The sequence below is a fragment of the Hirundo rustica genome, chromosome 20 (assembly GCF_015227805.2).
Source record: "Hirundo rustica isolate bHirRus1 chromosome 20, bHirRus1.pri.v3, whole genome shotgun sequence".
NCBI lineage: Eukaryota > Metazoa > Chordata > Aves > Passeriformes > Hirundinidae > Hirundo > Hirundo rustica.
The window spans coordinates 9,243,462-9,270,892 of NC_053469.1; the positions used below are offsets into that span (position 1 = coordinate 9,243,462).

Consider the following 27,431-nt stretch of genomic DNA (forward strand, 5'->3'; position numbering starts at 1 on the left):
CACAGCACACACCTCTGCCTCAGCAGGCTTCACCCACACATACCTCTGCATCACCAGGCTTCACACACAGCTACACACAGCAAAAGAGGTGAATAGCTCTGTGTGTCACTCCCTGCAGCCCCAAAGAGGAGGATGTCAGCTCTGTAGCCACCACTAGGAGCCTGGAAAGTGTCCCTGCACCCCAGGCACAGGAGATTAGGAGTGGCTAAAATGGGGCTCCTGCCCCAACCCCTGTCCCTCCCCACCAGTCCCTGCCAGGCTCTGCTCCCTCCTGGATGCCAGAACGGGAACAGGCTGCACCTTTGGAGTACACAGATTTTTTCATTCTTCTAGGAGAGGAACAGCAGGCCAGACCATATGGCAATTTCTCCCTGGCTACTTAACGAGTGATGCATTAACTGTGTTGGCCAATTCAAGGAGTACAGAAAGGTACCTGGTGCCTGCTGGTCCCTGTGCCATCACTTGTAGCAATATGTCTCTTCCTGCTGCCTAAATCGGCCCTGGGGAAGGCGAGCTCCTCCAAAGGTGCTGCGTTACACTGATTCTGGTGTTGCTGATGCACAGCTTGAGTACTCTCCTCTCAAGGCTCCCCAGGCAGAGAGCAGGAAAGCAGAAGGTTTGTGTTTTCCACTTTGGGGCAGAGAAATGAGCAGCCCTAGCTCTGCACTGTGCCACAGGACCCCGAGTCCCCAGCTACAGGCAGAGATGTCACTCTCACTGCAGTCCCAGCAGCCAGAACCCCACTGACCCTGTCCTGCCCTCTCTCCTCATCCACTTCTGCAGACAGAAAACTGAATATTAGATACAAGCAAGGGGCCAGAGCTCTTTAGCTCTCAGGAGCTCCACCAGAGCTGTCAGAAGGGAAGCATTAAGTCTGTGCCAGGGCACTTCAGGTGATGTTGTGCCGTTGCAGCTTTAGCCCAGGACTCAACTCAGCCTCTGGTGAATGAAGTTAATACAGGGGATTACAAACTGCAGCAAAGGAGGGGAAATGCACACATTTGCTCATGCCATCAGCAGGCACAGGTGCCACAGAGGGAGCAGCTAAGAGCCAGAATAGCAGCCTGCCAGCAAGCACAGCCAAAGCTGCCAGGAAAGCCTCTCCTTCAGCTCCAAGGAGAGCTCTCCTGCTCTGTATGGCACAATGGAGCACAGCCCCAGCAGGTTCCATGCCCCCTTTCAAGGCAGCAACTCACTCAGTCTGGCTCTGCAAACACACAAATACACAGCAGGAACGACCTCCAGCACTCCACACAGGTAATCTGCTGAGAAAAGCCTTTCTGTAACACAGGAGGTGCAGCAGAGCGCCCAGCTCTGAGCTGAGGGCTCCACTGCTCATAAGCCTCTGTGTCAGCAGTTTCCAGTGACATTCTCAATGAATTAGCAGGATCTGGCAGTATGGCAATGCTGCAAAAAAACCCAGAGGATTAACCGGTCTACTGAGGCAAGAAATTGGGAAGTGCTGAGGAAACGGTTGTGACCCAAGGCAGCTACAGATCCCTCAGTATGGTTTTCCTGGGCTGAACCTGCAGCTACTGCTCCTGAGCCCAGCAGCACAGTGTGGCCAGGAGCTGGCAGCAGCACATCCTTAGTGGCTCACCACTGCCCACGGACATCCTGCTGCTCTCACCTGTCCAGGAGCATCACCTGCTGCTCTGAGACCTCCTGCTCGCACACAACAAGCTGCACAAGTCTCACAATTCTGCTTAGTCAGGCCACCAAGATTTTTAAATTCAGCTGGGAGCCGGGATTGTTACCCTGCGCCAGCTGCTGGCCATGAAGGTGTTGTGCCAGGCCAGCAGAGAACCACCCCAGGGAAGAGGTGATGCACAGCTGCCCCTTTTTAGCTCTTTGTGCAAGAAATCCACCAGCAGAGGAAGCGTGTGGAGCTGCCAGGAAATCCCTGCAGCGCCTTCGAGCTAACTTACAAGCTGCCAAAAGAAAGGTCAGCTGGAAATTACAGCCAGCTCCCTGCACGGGTTCAGCTCTGCTACAAGGAGGGAATGAAAAAAACCAAAAGTTTACCTTTGCTTGCACAACCCTTCCAAAGGGCTGTGTGTGCAGCTGGAGATGCAGGGAAGGGCCGGCCCCATGGGGGCACAGGCACATGATGAACCTGCTCCTCCCCGGCTGAACAAGGGCAGAGCCACGGCAGGGAGGGGGAGAGGAGCAGGAGGCTCCGCAGAGCTGAATCACTCCATTATATTAAATCAAGAGAAGCATCTCTGTGTCCCAGAGCAGCGGGTACAAGCGGTGCCATTCTGTGCTCGCTGCCACTTGATCCCCTGCACTGCTGACACCTACAGAAAGCCAGCAGCCCCCACCCCTCTTGCATTTCTTCGCAAAAGGAAAAACCAACACCGGCGAGCGAGCAAAGTCCAAGTGGGAAAAGTAAATACCCTGTTAGCCTCTCCTCCAGGAGGAGAGTAACGAGCCCCCTGGGAGCCCTCGGTGGGCTGAGTGACCTGTGTAGCACAGCAGCCTCTCCAGCAAACAGAGCAGCGAGAGGCTCCGGAGCAGCTGGCACACTCTGCACTTCCCAGCAGCTTTTATGTAAAGAGCCCGAGTTCATTAAACTGTCGGCCTGTGTGCGATTGCCAAGGCTACAGCACAATCCCCTGCTCCTCACGGCTGCCTGCTGCCTCCAGCTCCTGCCCAGCCCCACGAGAGGCTTTCCCAGAGCACAGAGTGTTTCCCCTGCTTGAGTGGGGACAAGCCCTGAGGGGAGCAGTGTCCTTTGCAGCAGCACTCATCACCAACCTGCTCCAGTGGCACAGCCAGGTCCTCCACACCCTGTTCCAAGGTGGGGAGAGAAAGGAAAGTGCTGTAAATAAGTGCTAAAGTGGGCATCTGGGTGATTTTAGGGCCTGCCTCCTTTTCCATGCAATGTAGAGCCTTAAGAAAAAAACCCAAGCAGTGTGTAATACAAGCAGCAGCTGATGCCACAGAGGACAAGCTGCCCCCTCACTTATTTCAATGCAAAGGTGTGTGGGAGGAGAAGTGTGGAGTCACTCTTAGAGGCTTAAAGAGTAATCTGAGCCTCGACAGTTTTGCAAACCTCCTCTCCCCTTCCCCCCACGTGTCCTCAAAGAGCACAGATCAGTGTTTTTAAAAGTTACTGCTCAGGATGTGGGAAGGGATAGAGCGAGGCAGGCTGTTTTTCAGGCTGAGCCTGCCTCCCTGCACCACCTCCACAACTGCCAGCGCAGTGGTGGCACCACTGGAGCTGAGCCGCTCACCAGGGATGGGCAAGACAGAGCCCCATTCTCTGTGTGGCTTTGGGGTCACCTGGGATCCCTCCTCAGTCCAAGCCAAGGCCATCAGCCTGATTGAGCCTCCTTCAAGAGAGCTGGGGGTGGTGTCAGAACACAGCCTGGCATCACCCTCTGCTCCAGAGCACAGCCTGGCTGCCAGTTCCCCCCAGCAGGGACATGCTGCTCCTCCTTACCTTTACTTTTAATGCTCTAGTTCAAAAAGAAGAGGTAGCAGCAGTGCTGTAGTGGGGGGAAGGCAGGAACAGAAGAGGCTATTGAGGCAGAAGCAAATTTCTCCCCTTCCCCAACTCATTTTCAGGCAGTGACATCCCCTGTGCGGATGAGGCCTCTGGGGCCATGGCAGGAAGGCAGCTCCTCCTCCTGACGCCAGGGCCTCCCACAGTCCTGCCCTCCCTTCTGCTGATTGCTTTTTGGTGGGAGAAGGTGAGGTGGGCACCGCCAACCCTCACCTGCAATAACAAGCAGGGATTCACCCTGGGGGGTTTGCATGGCTTTTATTCATTGCAGGACCATACCAGATGCCACCACAGTAACTTTGCCCTGTCACGGGTGGTGGCTGCTGCTGGCCAAGGAAGGAGTTGTGTGCTGGCAGTGTGGGCCAGCAGCTGGGCTGGCATCATGCTCCTGAAGGAGTCCTTGCTTGGAAATGCTTCCAGCTCCCCTAACTCACCCTCACCCTGGGTTCCTGCCATCACCATCAGCAACCTCACCACCCCACACCCCAAGAGCCAGCAGTGCAGCCTGCCTCAGTTTCCCCTTCCAGCCGGGTCAGCCCTGCAGGGAGACACCCAGGGAACACCCACATGGGACACTCCGTCTGTCTGGAGCTCTTTCATGCTCTCTCTCCAGGAAAGGCCAGGACAGCTGAGAGCTATTCCTGGAAAGCCTAAAAACGCCACGGCTGAGTCAGTGCCGAGGCTGTGCCCACACAAGGCCATTGCAAGGCCCCCCTGCACAGCCCTGCCACCGCCTCACGGCAGGGCTGGGCTGTGCCAGGACACTGTGCTGCCAGCAGCCCCTCGGAGGAGGCAGACAGACAGGCAGACACAGAGGCAGGGACGTGGAGGAGCAGCCCGGCTCCCTCTGCTCCGCCAGCCCAGACACGCATCAATGTCACAGGGAGGGCTGTGACAGCAGACAGCTCTCTCTGTCCCTGTGCCGCAGGCTGGAGCAGTGCCAGCCCCCAGGGCTTTTGTTCCACATCCCTGCAAGCCAGCACAGCAAATGCAAGGGTCAGCTCCAAAGCCATCTCTGCTGGTGGACTCGGGCCCAGAGGCAGCATTGACAGTGTCGCGTCCACGTCCAGCCCATTGCTCCCCTCTCCATCCTCCCAGGGGCCCAGCTGTCCTGTGTGAATGCAGACATGGGGCAAACCTGCAAGTTCAGGGCAATAATTTCTGAGCACAAAGGGCAAATCCCCCTTGGCTGCAATGCCACACACATGGGGACTGCCCACCCTCTCCCTCTCTGCTTTCCTGCAGCTGGGAATCAGGCTGAGAGCTCCCAGGCAGTGGGCTCCACACAACTTTCTGGGCACAAAAAGCTGAAGAGCAGAGGTCAGTGACTGTGAGTACCCAGCACACTGCTCCAAACCAACTGCTGATACCTGGGCTGGGCATTCCTCATCATCCCACTGCAGCTCTGTGAGGCAGGACAGGAACACCACCACAACACACTTCAGTTTCCAATCAAACGACTCCACAGGGACAGATTTTCCCTTGAATTCCCTACACCTAAGCTAAGTCATGCATTGCTCTTTCCTGTCTCACCTGCCTGCAGTTGTGGCAGCTCTGGGAGACCTCGGCTGGCCCCCTCAGTCCCACTCACAGCCCATGCTCGTGGCTCTGTGACCAGCTCCTTTGCCAGCCCAGCCCTGCTGCCAGCCCCAGGCACCCGCTCAAGGCTGGCAGAGCCTGTGATACCAGTGGGTGACAGCAGCACTGCACTAGGAGGTATACAGGAGTCTGGGTCCCGGAAAACCAAGAGGCAAAAGACCAGGGTTTTCCACAAACGCTTTAAGAACTGGGACTACCAAATTTTGGCCACATTTGGATGTCAGGCCTTCAAAGGGCACACTTCGGCCATGGCTTTTCCTTCCATCCTTCCCAGCTAATTCTAGTCCTAGTCATCGAGGGGATGGCTCCCAAGGGCAACATCACAGGACTGCCAAAGCAGCTATCAAAGTTTTCCAGAGGCTGCAAACCCAACAAACAGCACACCCACCTCTTCCCACTCCACCTTCCTGCCTGGCTTTTGCCACTGCTCAGCTTGACCAGCCCACAGATCTGACCACAAGATCACAGCTCTCCCTCGAATCATTAAACATTAGAAACAAAAGTTGGACGGAGCACTTTTCAGTGCAGTTGCAGGTTTAAAGCTCTCCACAAGTCCACACTCACTCGCAGCCTACAGCTCCTAACTCATCTAAGCCCAAAGGTCAGCAGCACCCCCTGTGACTGTCCCCCCATCCCGGGACATCCACAGCTGGGCTCTCTGTGCTCAGCACATCCAGAATCAGGCAGGAATGTTTCCCATTGCCCTCCCAGGCAGTTTATCTCTGACTGCAGCCCCCAGGCCATGAGCCAAGAGCCAGCCAGCCAACTGCCTCCCTTGGCAGGGACCTGAGAGCAAACAGCACTCTCACCAGTTGCTGCAAGAATGAGCTCAGTCTCCCCTCGATGCTAAAAGCTCTGCTTGGAAAATTGCTGAGCTAGAAGAAACTGCCATTCCAGTTTTACCCATTTCCTGTTATTAGATAAAACAGTATCAGAGGGCTAAGCTCCTGCTACCCTGGGCTTTTGCCATATTGCTGCTTCAGCCACTGCCTTCAGCAGGTGGATACTGGCACATCTCGATTTCTACAGGAGCCAGGGCACAGCATGAATTATTTGTGGTAAGGCTGACCTATTTAACAGCAGAAAGACAGCATTCATTCAGGCCCAGATCCCCCAGAGGCTGCTGGTGTCACTTTACCCACAGGACAATACAACCCCATCACTGTCTCTGTCCATCTCACTGGGAGCAGGGGTAACTGTCCTAGGCTGATCCTGCCGTGCTCCCAGCGCTTCTCCTGGAGCACAAGTGACACCTCCACGTCCCTTTCAGAGCAAACCACTGGCTTCTGATGACCAGCTTTGATCAGTGTTTTGTGACCACCATAAACACACACGGGAAGCGGAGCAGGATGGACCCACAGAGCCTTGAGACAGGGAGCAGTCCGTGTGACAGCTCTGCTTCAGGCAGGCCAGGACAGACCCACAGAGCCTTGAGACAGGGAGCAGTCCCTGTGACAGCTCTGCTTCAGGCAGGCCAGGACAGACACACAGAGCCTTGAGACAGGGAGCAGTGCCTGTGACAGCTCTGCTTCAGGCAGGCCAGGGCCAGAGGATGCCAGCAGTGTTTGCAGGGTGGCTGCCAAGTTCTGCTCCAGATCCTGCCCTGCACAGCTCCTGCTAAACTCTTGTAGTCTCTAATCCTGGCTCCCATCCTCTGTGCACAGGCCAAGGCAGCCTGTGAGGGGTATTTCACATCGAGGGGATGCTGAAGTCTTGGTGACATATTTCTGTAAAGCTTCTCCAAACCACAGATCTTCACCGGACCTTTGTGGGCCGTACCTTTGTCTGCCAGGGACAGCGTGCTGTTGAAGTACTGCTCCTCCACAGTCCATGCCGTGTCATTAATCTTGTTGGACACCCCACAGGATCCAATGCAGCTCACCTTGATGGCTGTAGAGAGACAGGACACATGTCAGCACTGGGAGAAAGCAAAACCTCGGGTTCAGACTTGCTGCAGGTACTGTACTGTGCAGGAGCAGTGCCTCTCAAAAACGTACACAGGGTGGGAAAATGGAGCAGAGGAATCAGGTCATGTTTTCATTCCAAAAGTATGTTTTCCAGCACTCCCAGCACAACTGAGCACTCCCTCCTACCCCAGTGCTATTCCCAGATATTAGCACCTTTGAAATCCTCGAGCTGGTTTCCTTGCACTGTGGAAGCCCTTAGCAGCAGTGATGGCAGCTCCCTGATAGGAAAACCTGGCTCCCAAGTGAAGCAGTGTTCCCTCCCAAAACATGCACCTGCCTTGGCAGTCTGGCTGAGAGCAGAAGCCTTGGGTGTCAGTGTCTAGACAGGGATGAGCAGCCAAGGACTCTGCTGCCTCCCACCCCACAAGGAGCCAGGCATCCCACCAGGTGTCTCACCATCCCTGGGAGGAGAGACACGCTTGGCACAAGCCCACTAACCAGCTGAACAAGGGATTCAAACAGCCCTGTTTGTAACAGCAACAGAGAGCTGGACCCCCCAGTGCAGCCTGGACAAGCTCTCTGCTGCTTGAATTCAGCCCTGTCACCCTCAGAGGACATTCCCAGCCCCTGGGAGCCTGATCCCAGCTCCTGGGGTCGGTCTCAGCTTCAATGGCTTGCAGCAAAAGCACTTTGCCCATAGCACTTGTCCTGCACCAGGACCTCCAAAATGTCCATACACACACCACTTCCCAGCCAGACACCAGTTCTAAGGGAGTGGCTTCCTCCTCTGTTAGAGACACAGGGCTCAGCAAAGCCACGCAGGAAGGTCTGGAAGCATCAGAGGTGCCATCTGACCCTCCCAAAAGCAAGGACGGTAATTTGAGCTATGTTTGTGCCTTGCCTGGAGAAAGTCACGCCAAGAGCTCGGCCTGCAGTGTGGCTCAGGAGGGCTACGTGGCTCTCAGAGGAGCTCCCCACAGATATTTTCAGTTAGTCTTGGCCAATACTCAGCAGGTTGAAATTAGATTCCGATGTCGACACTGGACCACAGAGACAGACAAACGTGACAGACTGGCCTTGCTGCACAGCAAGAGATGATCTGCACTGCTACCCCCACGCAGGGGGGACACAGGCAGACCTATCACAGCACAAACAACCTTCAGGTCTGTCCCAGCCTGAACATCTCCCACCTGAATCCCACCAGGTTTTGCAAGAGCTTAACTGGAGCCCACAGAACTCCCTTACCCCATTTGCCAGGTGAATAGTTCTGCTGGCAGAAAGGTGTCAGGATCCACCAGACAGAGTCTTTGCCCCTTTGACCCATCTGCTCCCCCCTGTTCCAGCTGTATCCACAGGAAACATCTCCCTGGGAAGCAGGTGACAAGCTTGCCTTGGCTTCGGAGCTCTGTCCTCCCCACCACAAGTGTTCTCAGCCCTGTTGATACCAACACCTCCACTCACCTACCCAAACATTGAGGGCTGCACGTTATTGCTGCTTGCAACCACTTCAAATAACTCTCCAGACACCTGCCTGGCCAATGTGACCTTGTCTTCCACACTGACTCAAGATGGAGTGGAAAGAACCCCAAATCCAGCCCTCTCTGCAGGGACAACACACAGCTCTTAGCCCAGCCACAGTGAGGGGGGTCATGCAGTCGGGTGGAATGAGCTCCTCAGGGCTTAAAGTCTGAAATCCCAGCAGGAAGAACAGCCTCCCCATCAGATCTCCTGCCATACCCTCACAGCTGCTCATGACCTTGAGATGAGGAGCCTCTTGCAGTCCAAGCGTTGTTCCACACTCAAGGACAAACGATGAGCAGCTCCAGATGCCAACTCTCATTAACCAGACATCAATACAGCAGCGAGGCTGACACATCACCGGCTTGTTTGTGTCTGTGATGTGCTTTGGCGTTTCCAAGGTAGGGAAAGAACAGGATAGTGTGGTCTGGGATGGGAACTCCCTGCCAGAGCACTGAGCACACCTGAGCAGACACAGGTGCCCTCCTGAGATAAGCCATCACAATGAACCCTTCACACATCCCCAGGTGACATCCAATACTCTCTTTTGGCAGATGGCAGAGCCACGGAGGGGCCTCAGCATCAGGAGCAGGAAAGGTTTTATCAGGGTGGTGTCCTGTGTACCTACAAATTGGTGCCATGCTCCCACCTCGGACATACTGCCACATCCCTGGGCTCAAACAAGCCTGTCCCACTCTGCAGCAGCCCACATAACACAGATGGATCCAGTCAAATCAAGCCCAGACTCACCCACTGCATTCCCTCATTTTCACACAGGAGATGCGAGGAAGAAAAACCCAACCAAAAACTGGAGAACATTCACATCCTTCAGGAGCAACAGCCCCTGAGCAGGCTCCCCCTCAGCCTCCCTGCACCACAGGAGCTTACAGATCACCACCATCTGTTCAACGCCCAGATAAGGGGCCGACAGACTCTGATTCCAGCCCGATGCTGCACTGCGGTGTGGAGCTCTCCTGTTCCAGGGAGGCAGGTGGGTGGGAATGCTCAGGAACACACGCTGTGGCCCAGCTCCCTTCCCTCAGCAGACAGGCTCAGCAAGCAAAGGCAGTGGGTTTGCAGTCTGACACTCAGAGCCAGCCCGTGGCTGGGGCCCCGCTGCTGTGGTCAAGCACCAGGGCTAAAGTCAGACCATGTCCAAAAATTCCTCTTCAGCTTGCTAAGGAGTTTTCCAGCACAGGAGCTGTCAGCTCCGAGGCTTCCCAATTAACCACTGACATCCCAAACTGGCACGGTCACAGCCAGCCCATGCCTAGAGAGGAGGGACAGTCCCTGGAGGGATTGCTCTGGGGCTCTCAGGGGTTCCAGTCCTTCAGCCCCACCAAGCCCTCCCCAGCCGCATTCCCTGACCATCACACACGCTGGGGTTGCCATTCCAGCCCCAAGCAACAGAAAGCAGCATTTCAAGCTGAAAAGTTTGAAGGAATTTCACTCTCCCCTTCCCTCTACCCTCCCCAAAGTTCCCAGTCATCAGGCACACCAAGTCACCACACTTAGGACAAGCCTTGGAGCAGTTCAGGGGGCAGAGATTTGTTATGGAGCATCTTCTCCAACCTGCTCCAGACACACTGAACTCCCCCCACCTCACTGGGGAAAAATGGGGAGGACAATAGCTCTGAGCTATTTTCCCACAGCTGACAGTGTAGCTGGACACAGGGATTGCATACCCCACCTCATCCCCCAGGTTCCCGGAGGAGCCAGCAGATCCTCAGGCCCCTGCAGGGTGGGTGATGCTGGGGGCAGCAGGCCCAGGACAACCAGAGAACCCCCTAGTTTCATCTCCAGAGCAGAGAAGACTGGCAGCTTCAGGGCCAGTTTATCTGGGAGGTTTCAGAGGTGCCTGGTTCAACAGATCAAACCATTCATCTCACTCCTAACCAGGTTTTGGAGCAGTGAACTGTAAAATCAACCTCTCCATGAGCATCCCATGGGGCAGAGGGAGATACTGGGGACTTACTTCCCTGGCTCTCTCTTGTACAGGCTCCTGCCCACAAGCAGGAGGAGGGACAGGGATGTGTGACAGGCACAGCTCAGGCCCGTGGCTCGGGGGGCAGCTGGAACCTAAAAACGGCAGTCAGGACAGACCTGGCAAAACCAGCACCATCACAGCTGCTGCAATGGAGCCACCTGAGCACAGAGCTTGTCAGCCTGCCTGTCAGGAAGCAAAATGCAGTCTGAGCCTTTCCAAGGAAATCTTGGAACTGCCAAGCTGTAAACAGAGGAAATTATAGTTTCTGCATCAGAATAGGCCAGTTGCAGATATTAGAAACCCCTTAAAAATGCCTCTGGAATCCAGTGCTACCAGTGGCCCCAGTCGCCTCCTTCCTGTTTACCCAGACTGACTTGAATAAATACAGGAAAAAAACAAAGTCCAAAAACTGTTTGAGGAGTGGAAGGGGGAGGCAAAGAAAAGAAGTGAATGATGAAGCCATGCAGAAGGCAAGAGCCCTTCATCCCACAGTCCCTCAGGGATTCAGGGAAGTGGGCAGCTCCGCATCCAGCCAGACACATCTTCAGCAAAGCACTGCAGCACGCACCAAGTGCTGGAAATAAAAGGAGACAGCTCAGCTGTATCCATCTCTGCACAAAGTAAAAATAGAGATGCCAGGAGCCGGGCACGTCTGCCTTCTTCCAAGGTGATTTAAGGAGAGCAGCCGTAGATTTCAAACTGTTTTTTCTCCTGACCCAGTGAGTTGCCCTCCTCGGGGGAGCTGGTGTGGCACCTTGGGCATGAGAAAAGCACAGCACACGCATCCCCTCCTCTGCCAGGGGCAGGCTGTGTGTGCACATCCCTGCTTCCAAAATCCAGCCACATGCTGAGCAAGCAGAGGCTCAGTGGTCACCCTGCACTCAGCCCCAGTCCCAAGCGAACGCCTCTGACTTCAAGTGCCACCTGTGTCACACACCTGCCACAACAGGTATGGGCAGAGGGGGAGGGAAGAGGCTGCTGCAACTTGGTCAGTTTGGGTTTTCTAGGCTGGGCAGGGGAAGCAGCAAAACCAGTTCATAGAATCACTGAATACCCTGAGCTGGAAGGGACCCACAGGATCATCCAGTCTAATTCCCAGCCCTGCACAGACACCCCACCAACCCCACCCTGGGCATCCCTGGCAGCGCTGTCCAAAGGCTCCTGGAGCTCTGGCAGCCTCGGGGCTGTGCCCATTCCCTGGGGAGCCTGGGCAGTGCCCAGCACCCTCTGGGGGAAGAACCTTTCCCTGCTCTGCAGGCTGAGCCTCCTCCAGACACAACCTGACACAGTTGGAGGTGGTGGCTGTCGCAGTTGGCAGCAGCTTAGGCAGGACTGACAGACCCTCCCGTCATCCCCTTTCCCCACAAGGACAGATGAAGAGCTGGCAACCGAGCTCTGACACGGCACTTACAAGCAGCCCTGGGATTTTGCCAGCTGAATTTTACCCGGGTCACCACGTGGCCTCAGCCATGTCTGCTGGAACCAGAGGCTCCAACTGTCCCTGCTGCAGGGAAGGAGGGACCCAGCCCTGTGCATGTGGGATGAGATGGACGGCAGAGGCACTGTGTGCCTGCAGTGACCCCACAGAGCACAAGCACCAAGGCATGCTTTAGTGATGGAATCAGAGGGCACCCAGGGACTGAGATGCCCTTTGGAAAACTCATGCACGCCTGGATGCAGCTAACAAAGGAGCAGAGGAGGAGAAAGTGCTGTGGGAGTCAAGTGACTCTGCATCAGAAAAGTCTTCCTTTCATGGAAACCAGCCACGGGAAGCCAGGGCCCCCTTACCTCATCCCTCTCCATCAGAGCCACGGCAGACAGCGATCACCACATTCTAACTGATTCTCTCAATGTGCCAGAGACTCTCCAGAGCTGCAGGGACTCAGAGCACCCATGAGCTGAAAATGAGCCATTTCCCATCCCAGGGGCCAGAAGCAGCCTTGGGAGAAAGGGGTGAAGGATCCCCCTGAGCCCCAACCCGTCCCTAAAGCATTGTAGTAGGGATGTGTAGTAGGGACAGAAGGATGGGCTGTCACAGGATGGGCAGCAGGAGGTCACCTCAACACACAGCACCACCTTGGAGTGACACCTCTGGGTTCAGCAAAGATCACAATTTTGGGTACATCCTGAGATCCTCCAGCCCTGCATCTGTGTGAAGATGAGGGGTTTGAGGCTCCCTACACTGCCAGCAAAGCAGGACCAGATAGCACGGGGAAAATGGAAATTCTGGGAGAGAGCAAGACCCACAGGCAGAGCTAGTTACTCCCAGTTTGTAGAGACTGGATAATTCCTAGAAAAGTCCCATGAAAAGTGGACACCAAGAGGGGCAGGATGAGGTTTTTCTACTAATAGCCTTTGTACAGAAACACACCCATACAGCTTCAGACAGAAAGCACTGAGCAGGAAGCCTGGAAACTCACGAGATACACAACTCCCTCGAGTATGAATATACTGAGACACTACTAATTAAACCAACAGCTCCTAATTAAATCTCAGCTGTCCCCATCCTTCTGGGTCCATCCTGTCAGTTCTTGAGACACAAATAGTCTTGAGCATTTCACAAGCCAGTGAGGCAAGAGCAGAGCTTACAAGAGCTGGAGGCAGCGGCAGGTTTGGCACAAGGTTAAGGATTGTCTGGGGAGGTTTTTATCTTTTTCCTTCACAAGAGCCCAGCACAGGGACAGGAAAAGGATCTGGCCTCTAACATGGAAGGAGAGGAGTTGTCTAGAAGAGTTGTCTATGCTTTCCATCTCAATTCAAATCCAAGCCTGTGGCTGGGCCCTGGGAGGTGTCTTGTCTAGAGCTGACACACGGAGCAGCATCTCCCACAGCACCAGCAGCCTCCAGCTCCTGGAGGACTTGGCTGCTGCTCCCCGTGACCCAGGGATTCATCCCACCCCCCACAGCCTGCCAGCCATCACCAGCTCACAGCCAGCACAGCTCTGCTCAGAGTTGCAGACAGGCTCCCGTGCAGTTCTCAGTGGTTGCTGTGTCTGACCCCTCTCTGTCCCCGTGCTGCTGCCTGTAGCAATGCTTCTGCCACCCACGAGCCCAGCTGCAGCCCCACTGCAGTGGCACAAACTTTAGCATCTTTTAGCCCCCAGGAGCAAGAGCAAGCAATGGCTCTGCTGCTCAGCCATTCCTTCTCCAGGCTGGCACTTGCCCTCTGCACCTTGCAAAGGGTTGGACCAGCCAAACCCCTCACAGCAGTGCAAGGGACAGTCCCTCCCTCCTTGACCTTTCAGCGTGCTGATTTCCATGGCAGCAGAGGCAGCTCTGCAAATCCAAGCTCAGCAAATGCCATCCAAAGAGCCAGCAGTGCCTGTTGCCCTGGCTGTGGCAACAGGGTTGTAGGTTTCCACTGCTAGGCTGAGGCAGGAGGACCCACCTGGATGTCCCACCCAACCTGCAGGAAGCCCAGACCCTCCAAAAGCAGCCCCACACTGTAGGAAGGCTGAAGCAGCTCCTCAAGAGAGCCTGGAAAATCTCCACCTGTAGCAACCCCAGGGGAGTGACAGCTCTACCACAGGGGCAAAGTGACCCACAGTCATTATTTCAGCTATGCATGAATTATTTTAGCCAGAGTCCAGCCCAGCACGAGGAGGGGCAGGGAGTATGGATGCACAAGGATTGGCCTCATTCCAGCAATGCAGAAGCCTCCAAAGGGAGACTGGGCAGGTGTGTACCTGCAGAAAAGCAGGAGAACAAATCTTGTCTAAGTCCTTTCCCAGGCAGGTCAATCCTTCCCCCCGCTGCAAGCATTTTCTTCCATCAGGCTGAGAGCAGCAGGGAAACCTACATTTTCCAGCTCCTCCCCAAAACCAAGGGTCAACATAAATCCTGAGACAAGAAAGCCAACTCTCAGGCTCCTGTTTAGAACAAACTCCCGCTCAAACCGAAGGCTTTTCTCTCTTGTGGAGCTGACAGCTTTATTTATAGCATCACAGTGTTTTATCAGCACACTGGCTGCCCTCAGAGGAAGGGGGCCATCTCAAACATCTGGAATTAAATCCTCAGCTGAGTACACTTAACAAACCTGGCTCTACACATGTCGGGCTGCAGGGGGAAAACTCACCCGTGAACAAGGCCACACAGGCTGTGGGAGGGGGATGAACACGTGCCACAGGCAGCTCCTTAGCAACAGGCATGAAACACCACAGCACCTGCACTCAGGGCCTGAGCGAGGGGCTTCAGGTCACCCCAATCCCCACCACACTACTGCTGCTACAGACACCTCACTGCTCCCCAAACCTCCTCCAGAAGGGGATGCTGGGGTGATCCTTTCTCCAAAACTGACTCTTGCAAAACCAGGACAAGTTTGGGATTTGTTTTAAGCTTCAGACCGATGTAGGCCCCAGTGCTGAGCCACACAGACTGGGAAGAGGTGGGGAGAAATGGGCTTGCTCTGCTCGAGAGCCCACAACGGCAGAGGTGGTTGTACCATAACAGCCAGGCAGAGCAGTGTCTGGACATGTCCTGGCAGTGCCTCAGAGCAGTTTTGGGAGCCCAAACTTCCATCCCATCCTAAGCAGGTGGCACAGTCCAGCAGAGCTGCTCCACACAGTGCCTGCTGTCACACACAGGGCAGAGGTCAGTGATGTCATTCCTTGGGTACTCCTGCAAGGAGAGTTACTGTGCCCCACCCCAGCGTGCTGGGGGCCCATCCTCTTCCTCCCAGGCCAGGCTGGCAGACACAGGCACCCTCGAGTGCTGGGAACAGCCAGATCAAACAGCAGCAAGAAACTATTTGGCAGAGAGAAGCAGATCTCACAGCTCCCGAGGAATATCTCCATGCCAGCCACCCACCTGAGCCACACTGCCAGCACTCACAGCCTCCTCCTCTCCCAGCATCCATCCCTCAAGTATCGGAGGAGAAAAGCAGAGAGGTTGCAGAGGAGCAGAAGGCTGGAGGAGAGATGGAGGCAATGTTTCATGTGGAGCTTCAACTGCTCCAGGGTGTGAAGCCAACTTTAATCTCAAAAAATTTCTTTCCTTTCTGCTACCCTGGACAGAAATTCAGCGTGGGAGACTGTGGCCTGTTTGGAGACTGCAGTGCCTGCCCTCCTCCTAGAGCTGTGTTTGAGGCTCACTTCTGTTCACGCCATCCATGAGGAAGCAGCCTCTGTTACTCTCAGGTGGGATGGACTGGGATGAGACCAAGCTCCAGGCAGGGTCTGCAGCTGCCAGCCTGGTGTGAGAACAACTCATATTTAGGATCTCAGCAGGGTCCAGAAAAGTTTTACTCATGATCCCCTGCACAAGACAGATTTATTTTAATAAATTTAATGTAGATTTAATTTACTCCATCCTTCTCAGGAGACCTGGGTAATAAACTGGATTTTGTGAACCCTGAATTTAAGCAAGCTATGCTCTTCAAAGCAAAACAAGGCTGTGCATACATAAGCAGTCAGAGCATCTTAATCTTCAGCACCTGGCCCCTAGAGCAGCCCTGTGGGAAGGGAATGCAAGTCCCAGATGCCCAACATGCAGCCAGGCAAATGGAACAGAATCAGCAGCTCACCCTGGCTCACAGGAATGCTGATGGATGCCAGGACCTGCCAGCACTCAGCACTTCAGCCAGCCAGGGACCACAGCCACCCTTCCTCAGGCTGAGCAGTGCTAAAACAGAAGTGAGGAATCTCTTTTTTTTTATAGCTTGCCCAAAGTGAAATAGCTTTCCACCCAGCACTTAACCCTACTTTAGGCCAGAGGACTTAAGATATTCTGGTACAATTGACTTGGCTGTCTAAAAAAGGAAGAACTGGGCAAGAAACTCCACCACAACCTACCACAGAGCACTGCAGCTCCCAGGGGGGCTGTGCTGGATGCTGTGAAAGAAAACACCCCTTTAAACTCATTAGCAAACTCACTTGTTCTCTCCCAGCAAGTGCAAAGCCTGGCACCTTTTCCCACCTCGCTGGCAGAACAAGCTACGATTTCCATGGAAAAGGAGCAGCCAGGGAGGCTGAGCTCTCTGATGTCCTGGGAACACACCTCTGTCCTGAGAACACACCTCTGTGTGCGACCACCGCCAGCCCTGCTCCACTCTTCCCACACCCTGGAGCAGGTTTGACGAGCTCTTTCCCCAGACAGCCCCTCTGCCCCCGCCGCAGGAGCATCACCCTCCACGCCGGGTGCAAAAGCCACTGCAGAAGATAAACAGCCGACTGATCAGGTTTCCCTACTCACCACAAAGAGGTTTATTCACCAGAGCCTACTCCCTTTTCAGACTCTTTCTAAATAAATGCTTCAAAGACTTCTGGAAATTCATGCTTAACAGGCTTACTGTAATACCAGAGCAGCAGGGCTCCCGTGGGCCAGGCTCTGCTGTGGGACTGAGTCACGCTCATTTTCTTCTGATACTCTCAGATAGCCTTTTCTAAGAGGTAAGGCTACAAGTCCTGTTGGCTGGTGCTCAGTTTGGCAGACCCTCACTGCCACCCATGACACAGCCAGACACAGCTCTCCTGGCCTCAGCAACAGACCACCCTGCAGGTGTTAAGTTCAGGAGAGATGACGTTTTTCCATCCCCTCTTGGGCATCAAGGCATGCTCCTGGGCACAAATCCCCCAGCACCCACTCTCCAGATGAGGAGCACATGCAAAATCAGCCCAGTACCTGGTGGCACAAGAGGTCTGTCACAGACTGGACGCCCCTGGGGCTGCAAGGACTCAGCACAGACCACATTGTCACAACCCAGCATCCTGAGTGAGCCTCTGCCTCCACAGCAGGAGAATGACTAAAGCAGCACACTCAGGACTGCTCAGCCATCCTGGGAACAGGAGTTGTGGTGTGAGGGATTGGAGCCCACTTACAGGGAGAGGAGGCAGGAGCAAGGAGTCAGGAAACCACGTGGAACCACACCGGGGTCCGTCCTCCTGCTGCCCCTGGCGCTGAACTCCCAACTCAGCACTCAGAACTGCTGAGATACCTCCAAATGATTTAGTACTGCTGCAGCTCCCAAGCACAAGCCTGGAGCCAACTCCCCTCCTCCTAGAGAAGAGGTTTCAAGGGCTTTTTCCTCAAGAGCCTTATTTACAAGCAGTAAAGCGAGCCTGCATTTAGTGCCTCCTCATCCTGGCCAGGTACCAGCACAGACAGGTTCTTGTTGGGGAGGCAGGAAGGCACAGCATGGGATGGGAGATCCCAGCCTCACCTGCTCCAATAGACCCCAGCATGGGATGGGAGATCCCAGCCTCACCTGCTCCCTGATAGAGATCCCAGCATAGGATGGGAGATCCCAGCCTCACCTGCTCCCTGATAGAGATCCCAGCGTGGGATGGGAGATCCCAGCCTCACCTGCTCCGATAGAGACCCCAGCGTGGGATGGGAGATCCCAGCCTCACCTGCTCCCTGATAGAGATCCCAGCGTGGGATGGGAGATCCCAGCCTCACCTGCTCCCTGATAGAGATCCCAGCGTGGGATGGGAGATCCCAGCCTCACCTGCTCCCTGATAGAGATCCCAGCGTGGGATGGGAGATCCCAGCCTCACTTGCTCCCTGATGAAGATTCCCCACGTCACATTGAGCTCTTGTGCACTGCTTTTGCACGTCTCAGTTGTCAAGAAATCTCCCAACCCCAGCATCTTCAGAGAGAACAGCCAGAATCCACTTCACTAAGCATAAGAGCTGCTCCTATGATTTTCTTTGATGCCATTCAACACAAGCAGCTGGATTCTCTATTTATAGCAAGATCATCAGTTTAGAAAGATGACTTCTGTTCTTGTTATCACCAGAGCACCAGATACATAACAAATCCTCACTGTGCTGGGAGTGCTACAAGTTGGCAAGATAGACCTCACAGTCAGGCTGGGCTCCTCTGAGATCCAAGCAGACAGAAAAGGAACATCTGGCACCTGAGCTGAACCTCTGGCCCTGACATTCAGACCCCTGCTGATATTCCCCATTGAGAAGGCTCCAATTTCTACCCATACAGTGAGCATTCCTCCCTAGAGTTGTTGCCTTCCAAACCAGTTTTATCCCACTCCTACTGCAGGGAATATTTGGGATGCAGGTGGGTGTGTTTGGGAGGGATGAACACGGAATTGCTGCAGCATTGTTACCTCTGGTCTGAGCTGCCTGAGCCAGAAGGACTGTCAGAGAGCAGAGTGCCGTCAGCAAGAACAAAGGAGTGGAAGTCATAAGCATTAGTACTCCAGAAATGATTCATACATCTTGGAAACAGCTTTTGCTATAGATATCTGACGAACACCGGTTTTAATGACGATTAAGGTGCTCAGAGATCAGGTTGTTTTTAAACTAGATCTCTAAATAATTCCAGGTTGGCACTAGCTTGCCACCCTCATCTTGTTGAGTGGGTCAAAAGCAGCTTGATACTTACCTTAGGACACTTCATATCCTCTCCACTGCCATCATCCAGCATCTCAAGATCCCAATACACCTATGAGAATTTACTCAAGCCGTGCAATTCAAACCCATGGCAGTGGCCACTCCTCTGCACAGAGCAATACCCAACCACAGCTTGTGGTAAAAGGCCTCTACCCACAACCTTAGGGACAGCAAAACACCTCACTCCCAGCTGTCTTGTGCACCCCATCACCTCCTTTTAATCTGCCATCACAGAGAGTGGGGGATGTGGACTTGCTGTTTAAAAGCCGTCACAAGCAGACAGAAGCCTGAACACCTTTGTGGATATGGATCCATTTCATCTCCGTTTCAGATCCTGAACACAGCTCAGTGACTCTGAGCACATGCAGGCACAACTGTGCACAAGGCAAAAAACACGCTGACTGGCAACAGTCTGGTCCTTTGCTCAGTTTCTCCTCTCCCTAAGCATTTTGCATTTCTCCACGAGAGATCTGAAGAGTGACAGATTTTAAGAGCAGCACAAAGAGGCAATTAAAGTCCACAGCAATTCTTGTTGCCAGACTCCAGAGGTCACACCAGTAGCCTAAAGGCTGTACATTGAATATCTCAGCGATCAGCCCTCAAGAAAAGAGGCATCAAACCAAAGCCCAGCCCCTGATACGTTTGCCAGGCCATTTCAGGAGTAGCTGCCCTGCACAGAAGAAGGAAAATACCTTCCCCAATGCCTGCCAGAGCACCTTTCTCTATTCTTTGGCACAGGTCAGGTCTGCAGCACGCCTGCAGCACAACCCAACCACCCCCCTCCCTTCTCTTGGAAGGGCCTGAGCATCCCCTCTCTGGACAGCAGAGGATGATCCAACATGCCCATCCTCCTCTTACTGGCCATGAGAGTCTCTAGCAAGGCTTCACCAAGTCAAGTGACAGCTCTGTGTCTTCTACACAGCTACTTCTTCCCTGGAGATGACTTTACAGCACAAAGTATTTTGCAACACGCTCCGAGTGGAGCATGCTTGTTGTCCATGCACCTCCCTGGCTGCTCCTCCCCTCCCAACACAGCCGGGGATAGGGAGCTGCCTTGGGATGAGAGGGATGGAAACCCACAGGCTTCTTCCTCTCAGCCAGGGAGCCTCCCTGCCGCCTACCTGACTCCAGCCCTGAAAGATAAGCTACAGCTCTGACAGCTCTGCGCCGCTCCAGGGAAGGGATAAGCACTCACACCCCGTTTGTCACACTTGGAAGCAAATCAGACAGACAGAACTCCACTCCGCTTGTCCTCCCATTTTGTTAAACAAGGCATGGGAGGCCGTGGCATGTCTCCTCACCAAGGAGGAGCAAACAGTTTTTCAGCTGAAAACACAAGTGGTGTGCAGACAGGGGGAGTGGAGGAGAGCGGCTCACTGCAGTGGTGAGAAACACAAACCCATCTCGTGATTAGTTATTGACTCCAGAGGAGTTGGAGCTCTAGCAGCAAGCCAACCAGGAGAGCAAAAATCCCTCTTTTGTTCCCCAGCTTCAGACAGGCTTGGCCACACAGCTCTCTGCTGTCTCGCTTCACACAATGAGAAAAGAAAGTTAATCCACTCCCCTACAGCAGGAGCCATCCAGCCTGTGGGAGTGATGCTGCGGAGCCATCCGTGAGCATTCCTGTGCAGCAGTGCCAGCCTGGCCTCATCCCGGCACCACCATTGCTGGTGGATACCAGACAGCACGAGGACCTCATGGGACATTGCCAGGATCACCAGGGACAGTGATGGTGCTGCTCCTGCCCTCCAAACCCCCAGGCCTTGCTCAGCTCTGCAGGCACCACGCTCCCTGCCCACGCTGCACCCCAAAGCAGGGAGCAGCCATGGGGTCCCTGCTGCCCCAGTGGTGAGCAGGTGACCCATGCTGCCAGCACAGGGATTTCCAATCCTCCAAAGACAAACTTCTGACTCAGGAGAGAGCCAGACCACTACACAGGGACTGAATCCACCTTTCCCCCAGCACTTTCCCAAGCCACAGCCTTCCTGCAGGAACAATGTTTTCCACTGTACCAGAGGTCAAGTGGTAGGAGAATCGTGGCCAACAGAGTCCTCTGGTGTCATCCCTTCCCCTCAGGAAGGGCACAGGTTACACACGTCAGAACCACCAAACCCAAACTTCTCCCTACTGTTCTTCTAGGGAACAGAAGTTACCTTTTTGTTTGGACACATGACCCAGGATTTCAGAGCCCTGCTCTTCATCCCCCTTCACCACCAGCTTTCCCCGTTCTCCATATGAGAAGTGAGAATATTTACTACATTTAAGATCAGAGAAGAAAATTATGATTCACGGGCTCTCCACACTGCAGAAATGGGAATTATGTATCTGTATTTCTAGAGCATGAACAAACACAGGTACTTGTGTCTGGAGCTTTGTAGTTCAAGGGAGTGATTTTAAAGTCAAGTCATCCCTGCATAAACCTGGACAGCCAAATAACAGAGTAGAGAATAGCAAAGTGCTGAAATCGGTTCCGGAAAGCCCTTGCTGTTTCTTTGCTCTCAGTGACCTGGCAGAGAGGGCTGTTATTTTAGCATTACACTTGTTGAAGCCTGGCTGAATTGCAGGCAGGACCGAAATAATCCACATGGCCCCTGGAAGCCACAGAGTTGAGAGGAAAGTGCTCCAGCATCTCCAGGCAGCACAAGCCTTTGTTCCACATGCTCCTGCTGGCAACCAGGACTGCCTGCCCTGCTACAATTGAACTGGCTTCCCTCCTCCTTCCCCACAAATTAACTCCATCTCCAGCTGTCCCTGCACAAGCTTCCTGTAAGATTAATTATTCTTTGTACACACATGTTTGATGATTTACCCAGCAAACCAGGCACAATGATTAGGAATTCTCCATTTCCATCAGCGCTCTCCCCTGAGGCTTGGAAGTTTTCTGGGCAGGTCCTTCACCCTGGCACAGGCACAGGAAGGAGTGTGGCTCCTCAGAAGGTCCACGTGGGTCACCAAGGACCAGTCAGTATTAATGATGCTGCTGCAAGGTCAGCTGAAGATGATGCCCTCCTGAACAGTGTTCACTGCCAGTCAGCAGGGCTGGCACTGACACCAGTCTAAGTGAGTGTCTTGATTTAGAAAGACACATGTCCACCAAGGAAAGCTGGACCTTCCCTTGGAATGGAGAATGTAACCCCCCTCCCTCCAAATTATTATAATTTTGCAATTCGGGGCTTTCAGGCAAAGATATGGGAATAGGAAAACGGGAATTTACTAGTATGTATAATAAAGCAAAACAAACAGCAACAACTACAGCATTAACAACAAAACCAGGAACCTCGAGGGCTTTCCTTCACAAAACCCGGGGCAGTTTGATCTCGGTGCCGCTGCAGAACTCCCAGAGCACCAAGCTGGAGCGGTGGAAACTCCTGGGCTGGTGGCTGGAACGGCAGGATGTCCCCGGCAGGGCAGGGGGGGATGTCCCCGGCAGGGCAGGGGTGTGCAGGGCCACAGCGTAGCACAAAGAGCAGTGCTGGAGAACCAGCGACGGCCGGACAGGGCTGGCCCGGCTCCAGCAGGGCAGGAGGAGACGAGCTCAGAATTCCGGGGCACACGAGCAGACGATGGTGGATTTTCTAGGACCGGACTTGGGGGTAACAGTGAACTCCTCCCGCAGCAAGAAGCAGCCTGGCAATCCTCTCCGATGCCGAGACCAAGAGAGAGGAGCTGCCCCCAGCCCTGTCCTTTACCTGCCCCAAAACTCACGTTATCTCCCCGCTCCGAAAGAAACTCCCAGAGACAAAAGAAATGTAGCCAGGTGCTACAACTCCTCTCCTTTGGCCCCTTTGTTATGCGTGAGTACCTATAAGTACCCAGTAGTTAGTTTCCTAGCAACTTATGGGGAAAAAATCTATAAGTAAAAAAGAAACTCTAACCCCCAACAGTGGGAACATTAATGATCCCAAAAGGTGGGTCCCTGCTGTCCCATGACCCAAGATTTCTCCTGTGTTTAGCAAGGCACAACGAGCTCTGTTTGTTTGCACCGTCACCTTTCAGAAGGCGTAATTTCCAAGAGCCAGAAGTTACCGTGTGAAGAGTCACCTACAGGCTGGTTCCGGCTGTGATCTCACACACCACAGCACCCAGAAGTCACCGCACAGGACTCGCCTGGCTCGGGAAATGGAAAGCACCAAATCGCGGTGCTGTGGGCCACACCTGCCAGGAGCGAGGACTTTGTGTCTTCTCCTGGAAGCAATTTATTAGTCTGGAAAATCACAGTTGGCCACAGAAGGTGTGGGGGGGGGGGTACAAGTACATAAGATGTAGGATAAGTTGATGCCACCCAGCTCTCCCCACAGCCCAACAGGAAGCCAGAGCATGTCAGGTTGTCTGATCCCTCCAGTGCTGAGCCCACAGAGCTCAACAGTGCTCACAAGTCCCTTACAGACCTCTTTCAGCAGGTTAACCTGCTGTTACACCAAAAGGATGTTTCAGCAGCTGCATGGGCCTCTTCCTCTGAGGGCGAGATATTTCCTTCATCCAGAAGGAAGGAGAGGGTGCCCAAGAGATCAAGTATAAAGGGTTTAAGCACCAGAGACCATGAGATACACGACAGGAGGGAGAACACACAGCAAAGAGTCACCTTGTGCTTGGCAGAAGTTGGTTTCACATCCAAATGTGACTTAACTGGGTGAGTTCTGACACTAGTAATGGAAAGTTTCTATCCCAGCTCATGAAGCCACTGTACAGGAAACTCAGCCTAAAAGGGCTGCTCAGGTGACCTCAGCACAGCAGAAGCATCAACCACATGGAGCCCCCCTCAGATTTTGGCTCAATGCTTCTGCCAGCTTTCCTAGAGCTCAGCTGCCCCAGCTCTTACCAAAATCCCTGCGCTAGCTCCAACCACCAGATCCCACAGCAAAGCTCCTCCTGAGTTCAGGACCTGTATTTAACACCAGACCCTGATGCTTCTCAGAATCAAAGGAGTAAGGGAGCAGAAAGAAGGTCTAGAACAAAGAGACACTTTCTTCCTCCCCTACAACACCACCAGGCAGCAAAGGAGAGCTGGTGTAGAGTAGAACCTGGCAGGTCCTCTCCAAATGGGAGTCATAGAAGCAGCAGCAACTGAAGCTTTGGCCAGCTGGCAGCACAAGGGGCCAGCACACCAAACCCTGCAAGGCCAAACCCTTGTCCCTCCCAAGAAGCACCTTCAGGAATGGATGGAAGTCGACAGGATAGGCCAAGGGGGAAGGTCAGCCAGACTTCATTAAGAACATCTTTTCTGGAAGAAGTGCGTCTGGGAGTACTCTCCAAGGAGATAAACCCTGGATCTGCAACTGTTTTGCTCTGACAGGAGTTAACAGGCTACAAGTTTACACTTGTCCTAGATACTTTTTTTTTTTCCACAAGAAGCTTCCAAAAGCTATTGCAGACAACCGGGAGAGGTGCTCGCAAAAGCGAGGCACAGCAAGCAAGCAGAGGCACCATCATCCAGGCTGACAGCTCCTGAACAGAGACTTCACATTTTACATTACTTGGTCTATTTTTTCCCCCTCCAATAATTTGTTACAAAGGAAGCAGCATGCACATACGAGAAGCAAGCAAGACCTCGGGGAAAACAGCAAATCGGTTCACATTTCCACAGCACTGAGCACAAAGCTGACTTGCAAATGCGAATGACTTCTCTAAGGCGGGGGAGGAAGCTCCCAGTTTGGGTGATCTGAGCCCAGCAGCTCATTTCCCTGCAGTCCAGCCCCATCCCACTGCCCGGACAGATTGCACCAGCCACGAGCATGGCCTGAGCCTCGCGTGGAGCAACAACAACCCCGGAGCCCGACACCTCCTGCTCCAGACCACTGCTGCCCAGCGGGCACTCTGCCCTGGCACACGCAGGACCTCCTACACACCCCGGACATCTCCCACACCAGCAGAGCCACAACTCAAACGCCCGAGTTCATTCGAGATGTAGCAACACGGCTGCTCGCTGCGGACGGTGCTGCGAGCCAGTGGATAGGTACCGCTCCTGCCAGGACACAGCATCGCCCATCTCCTCCCTCCTGTCGAGGCAGGGCTGCTGCCCGCCGGGACACGGCATCGCCCACCTCCTCCCACCGCCCTGCCCTGACACATTCGGGCTCCGTCCGACCCAGGGGCACCGGGCTCGGGGGCCATGCCAGGGCGATGCCGACAGCCCCGGGAAGCCGCACGAGTCCGGGAAAGCAGAACGAGGCGGGCGAGCTCCTCCACCGCCTCCCGCTCCCACCCTGGGCACCCGCCAGCTCCGGAGGCTGCTGTGGCACAGCCCCGCGCTGGGGTGTTTTGGAAAGGGGGTCGGGGGGATGTTCGCTTATTTATGGGATGGGAGCAAAAAGTAAGAGGAGGAAGCGGAGGAGGAAATAATCCAGCAGGTTGTTCCCCTCAGCCCCTCCCGGCCGCCGCATGGCAGCGGGGGCAGCAGCGATGGGGCAGCCCCGGAGCCGCCGGTGCCCAGAGCCGGGGAAGGGAACCCGGCCGCTCCCCGGCACCATCCCCACGGCTCCCCGCGGGCCGGGGCGGCCCGCGAACCCCTCCCCGGGATACCCGCCCCGCCGTGCGGCCCCGCGGGCACGGCAGGGCACGGCAAGGCCGCGGGCTCACCTCGGTACTGCAGCGAGCCCGAGAGCCGCACGGTGACGGTGCCGGCCAGCGGCTCTCCGGGGCCGTAGACGACGCGGCTGTCGCCCAGGCGGATCTCGAAGAGCTGCACCTTCCCCATGGCCGCGCCGGCCCGGCCGCTCTCCTGCGCTCCGCTCGCCGGCTCCGCTCGTACCTGCGGCCCGCGCTGTGCCGGCCCCGGCGGGCGGGCCCAGCCCCGCCCCGCCCCGCCCCGGCCCGCCCCGGCCGCGCTGAGGGAGCGGGGCGGGCCTGAGGCGCGGGGCAGCGGCGGCGGCCGGGCCGCGAGCAGGGGGCTGCCGCTGGGTCCCTGAGTGCCGAGGGAAGGGGCCGATTGTGCGGCCAGGCTGAGGGAAAGGAGCATTTCCTGGGGCTGAGCTGTGAGGGAAGGGGTAGCTGATGGATCCCTCACTGCTGTAGGGTTAGGCTACGAAGCAAGGGGAAGTTGATGGGTTCCTGACTACTGTAAGGGAAGGAGCTGTTTGTGGGGCTGGGCTGTGAAGGAAAGGGCAGCTCCAGGGGTTGGGCTGTGTTGGAAAGGAAGGGATTGCTTGTGGGGTCAGGTTGGGAGGGAAGGAGCAGGTTGTGGGGTTGAGCTGTGAGGGGAGGGGAAGCTGATGGACCCCTGACTGTTTTGAGGGAAGGAGCAGGTTGTGGTGTTGGGCTGTGAGGGAAGGCGCTGGTTGTGGTGTCGGGCTGTGAGGGAAGGAGCAGGTTGTGGGGTCAGGCTGTGAGGGAAGGCACTGGTTGTGGGGTCAGGCTGTGAGGGAAGGAGCTGACTGCCCAGCATGGGGCCATCTTGCCTCATGGTGATCCCTGCTCCCTCTAATCTCATTTCCTCCCTGTAATTCTCCAGGCCCAGCTGTCACCTCTCCCTGCTCCTGTTTTTATAACCCCAGTCACTCTAAGTGTCCAGTAAGAGGCAAATACAAGGGATCCGGCAGCCACCCGAGACTGGGGCTGAGGAGTCAGTGACGACCCCACGCACTCTGTGGATCAGTGAGTGAAGGTCAGGGTGTCCCAGAATGTCAGGGATGACCAGCACACTTCATATATTTGCCATGTTCCCTCCTCCTCTCTGCCTGATTCAATAAAAACCATCTGTAAAACCCACACCAAAGGCAGCACCGGGAAAAGGCACCTCCCGGCCTCTGGCAAGCAGGCTGTGTACACAGGCAGAATGAATAAGTGTAAAAGGAGCTGTTTATCTGCAGAGCACACCCAGCCCAGACCTGGCTGGACAGACAGACGTCCTCCCACAGCCCCGCACCGACACCAGCCTGGAGGGTGGGGCTCTGGGACCCTCCGTGCTGCCTTACGGGGGCTGTGGCAACCTGAAACCCCTCACAGGGCACCAAAGGAGTTTGTGTGCCCCGGGCTCACAGGGCTCCTGCTGGGAAGCCTTTCCAGGCCTTCCCTCCTCCGGTGCTTAAGAGCTACCTCTTGTTTCCAGGCTGCGTGTATTCACAGGCTACAGCCGCTCAACAGTCTTGTGCCAAGGCTTTCTGCAGCTCATCTCCTCCCGCAGGGCGTACCCTGGGATCCGTCCGCACACCGCTCTCCTTGTGCTGCCCTCAGCTTTTGTTTTCCCAGGCTAGGCACGCTAATTTGCTTCAGCCTTTTTATTTTGTAAGATGAGCCTGCAGCCTCTTTCATCAGTCTCTGCAGCCCCTATTTAGCTCTGCCAGCAAAACCAAACAAATTAGGAGAAGGGGGGGGGCAGGGGGTGAAAACACCCTGAGCTACAGCAGATTTTACTGAACCCTCTTCCCCCATGGAAAGTGGCCAAAGGCTCATGGTTTGAGGCACAACTGGGACCACCTCATATCTGTGGCAGCACTGGCACCCTTGCCCCAGAGGGACACCACGCATGTGAAAACACAGGGTGGAAAAACCCTTCACCAAACCCGAGCCCCCCGTGCCATGCCGCAGCCTCTCCTGACACGGAGATTTATGCGCCTTGTTTGCA

At 54.9% G+C, this 27,431-nt stretch overlaps 1 protein-coding gene across 1 annotated transcript in view; it reads right to left on the reverse strand.

Annotated features, from left to right (window-relative positions):
* ARRDC1 (arrestin domain containing 1) overlaps positions 1-25,624 on the reverse strand; it is a 39,948-nt gene extending 14,324 nt beyond the window's left edge. The window contains exons 1-2 of the mRNA XM_040083460.1: positions 25,448-25,624; positions 6,890-7,000 (exon numbers count right to left, since the gene is read on the reverse strand). Coding sequence (XP_039939394.1) covers positions 6,890-7,000; positions 25,448-25,565 — 229 coding nt within the window. The 5' untranslated portion in view covers positions 25,566-25,624. The remainder of the gene's footprint in view (positions 1-6,889; positions 7,001-25,447) is intronic.
* Between the last annotated feature and the right edge of the window lie 1,807 nt (positions 25,625-27,431).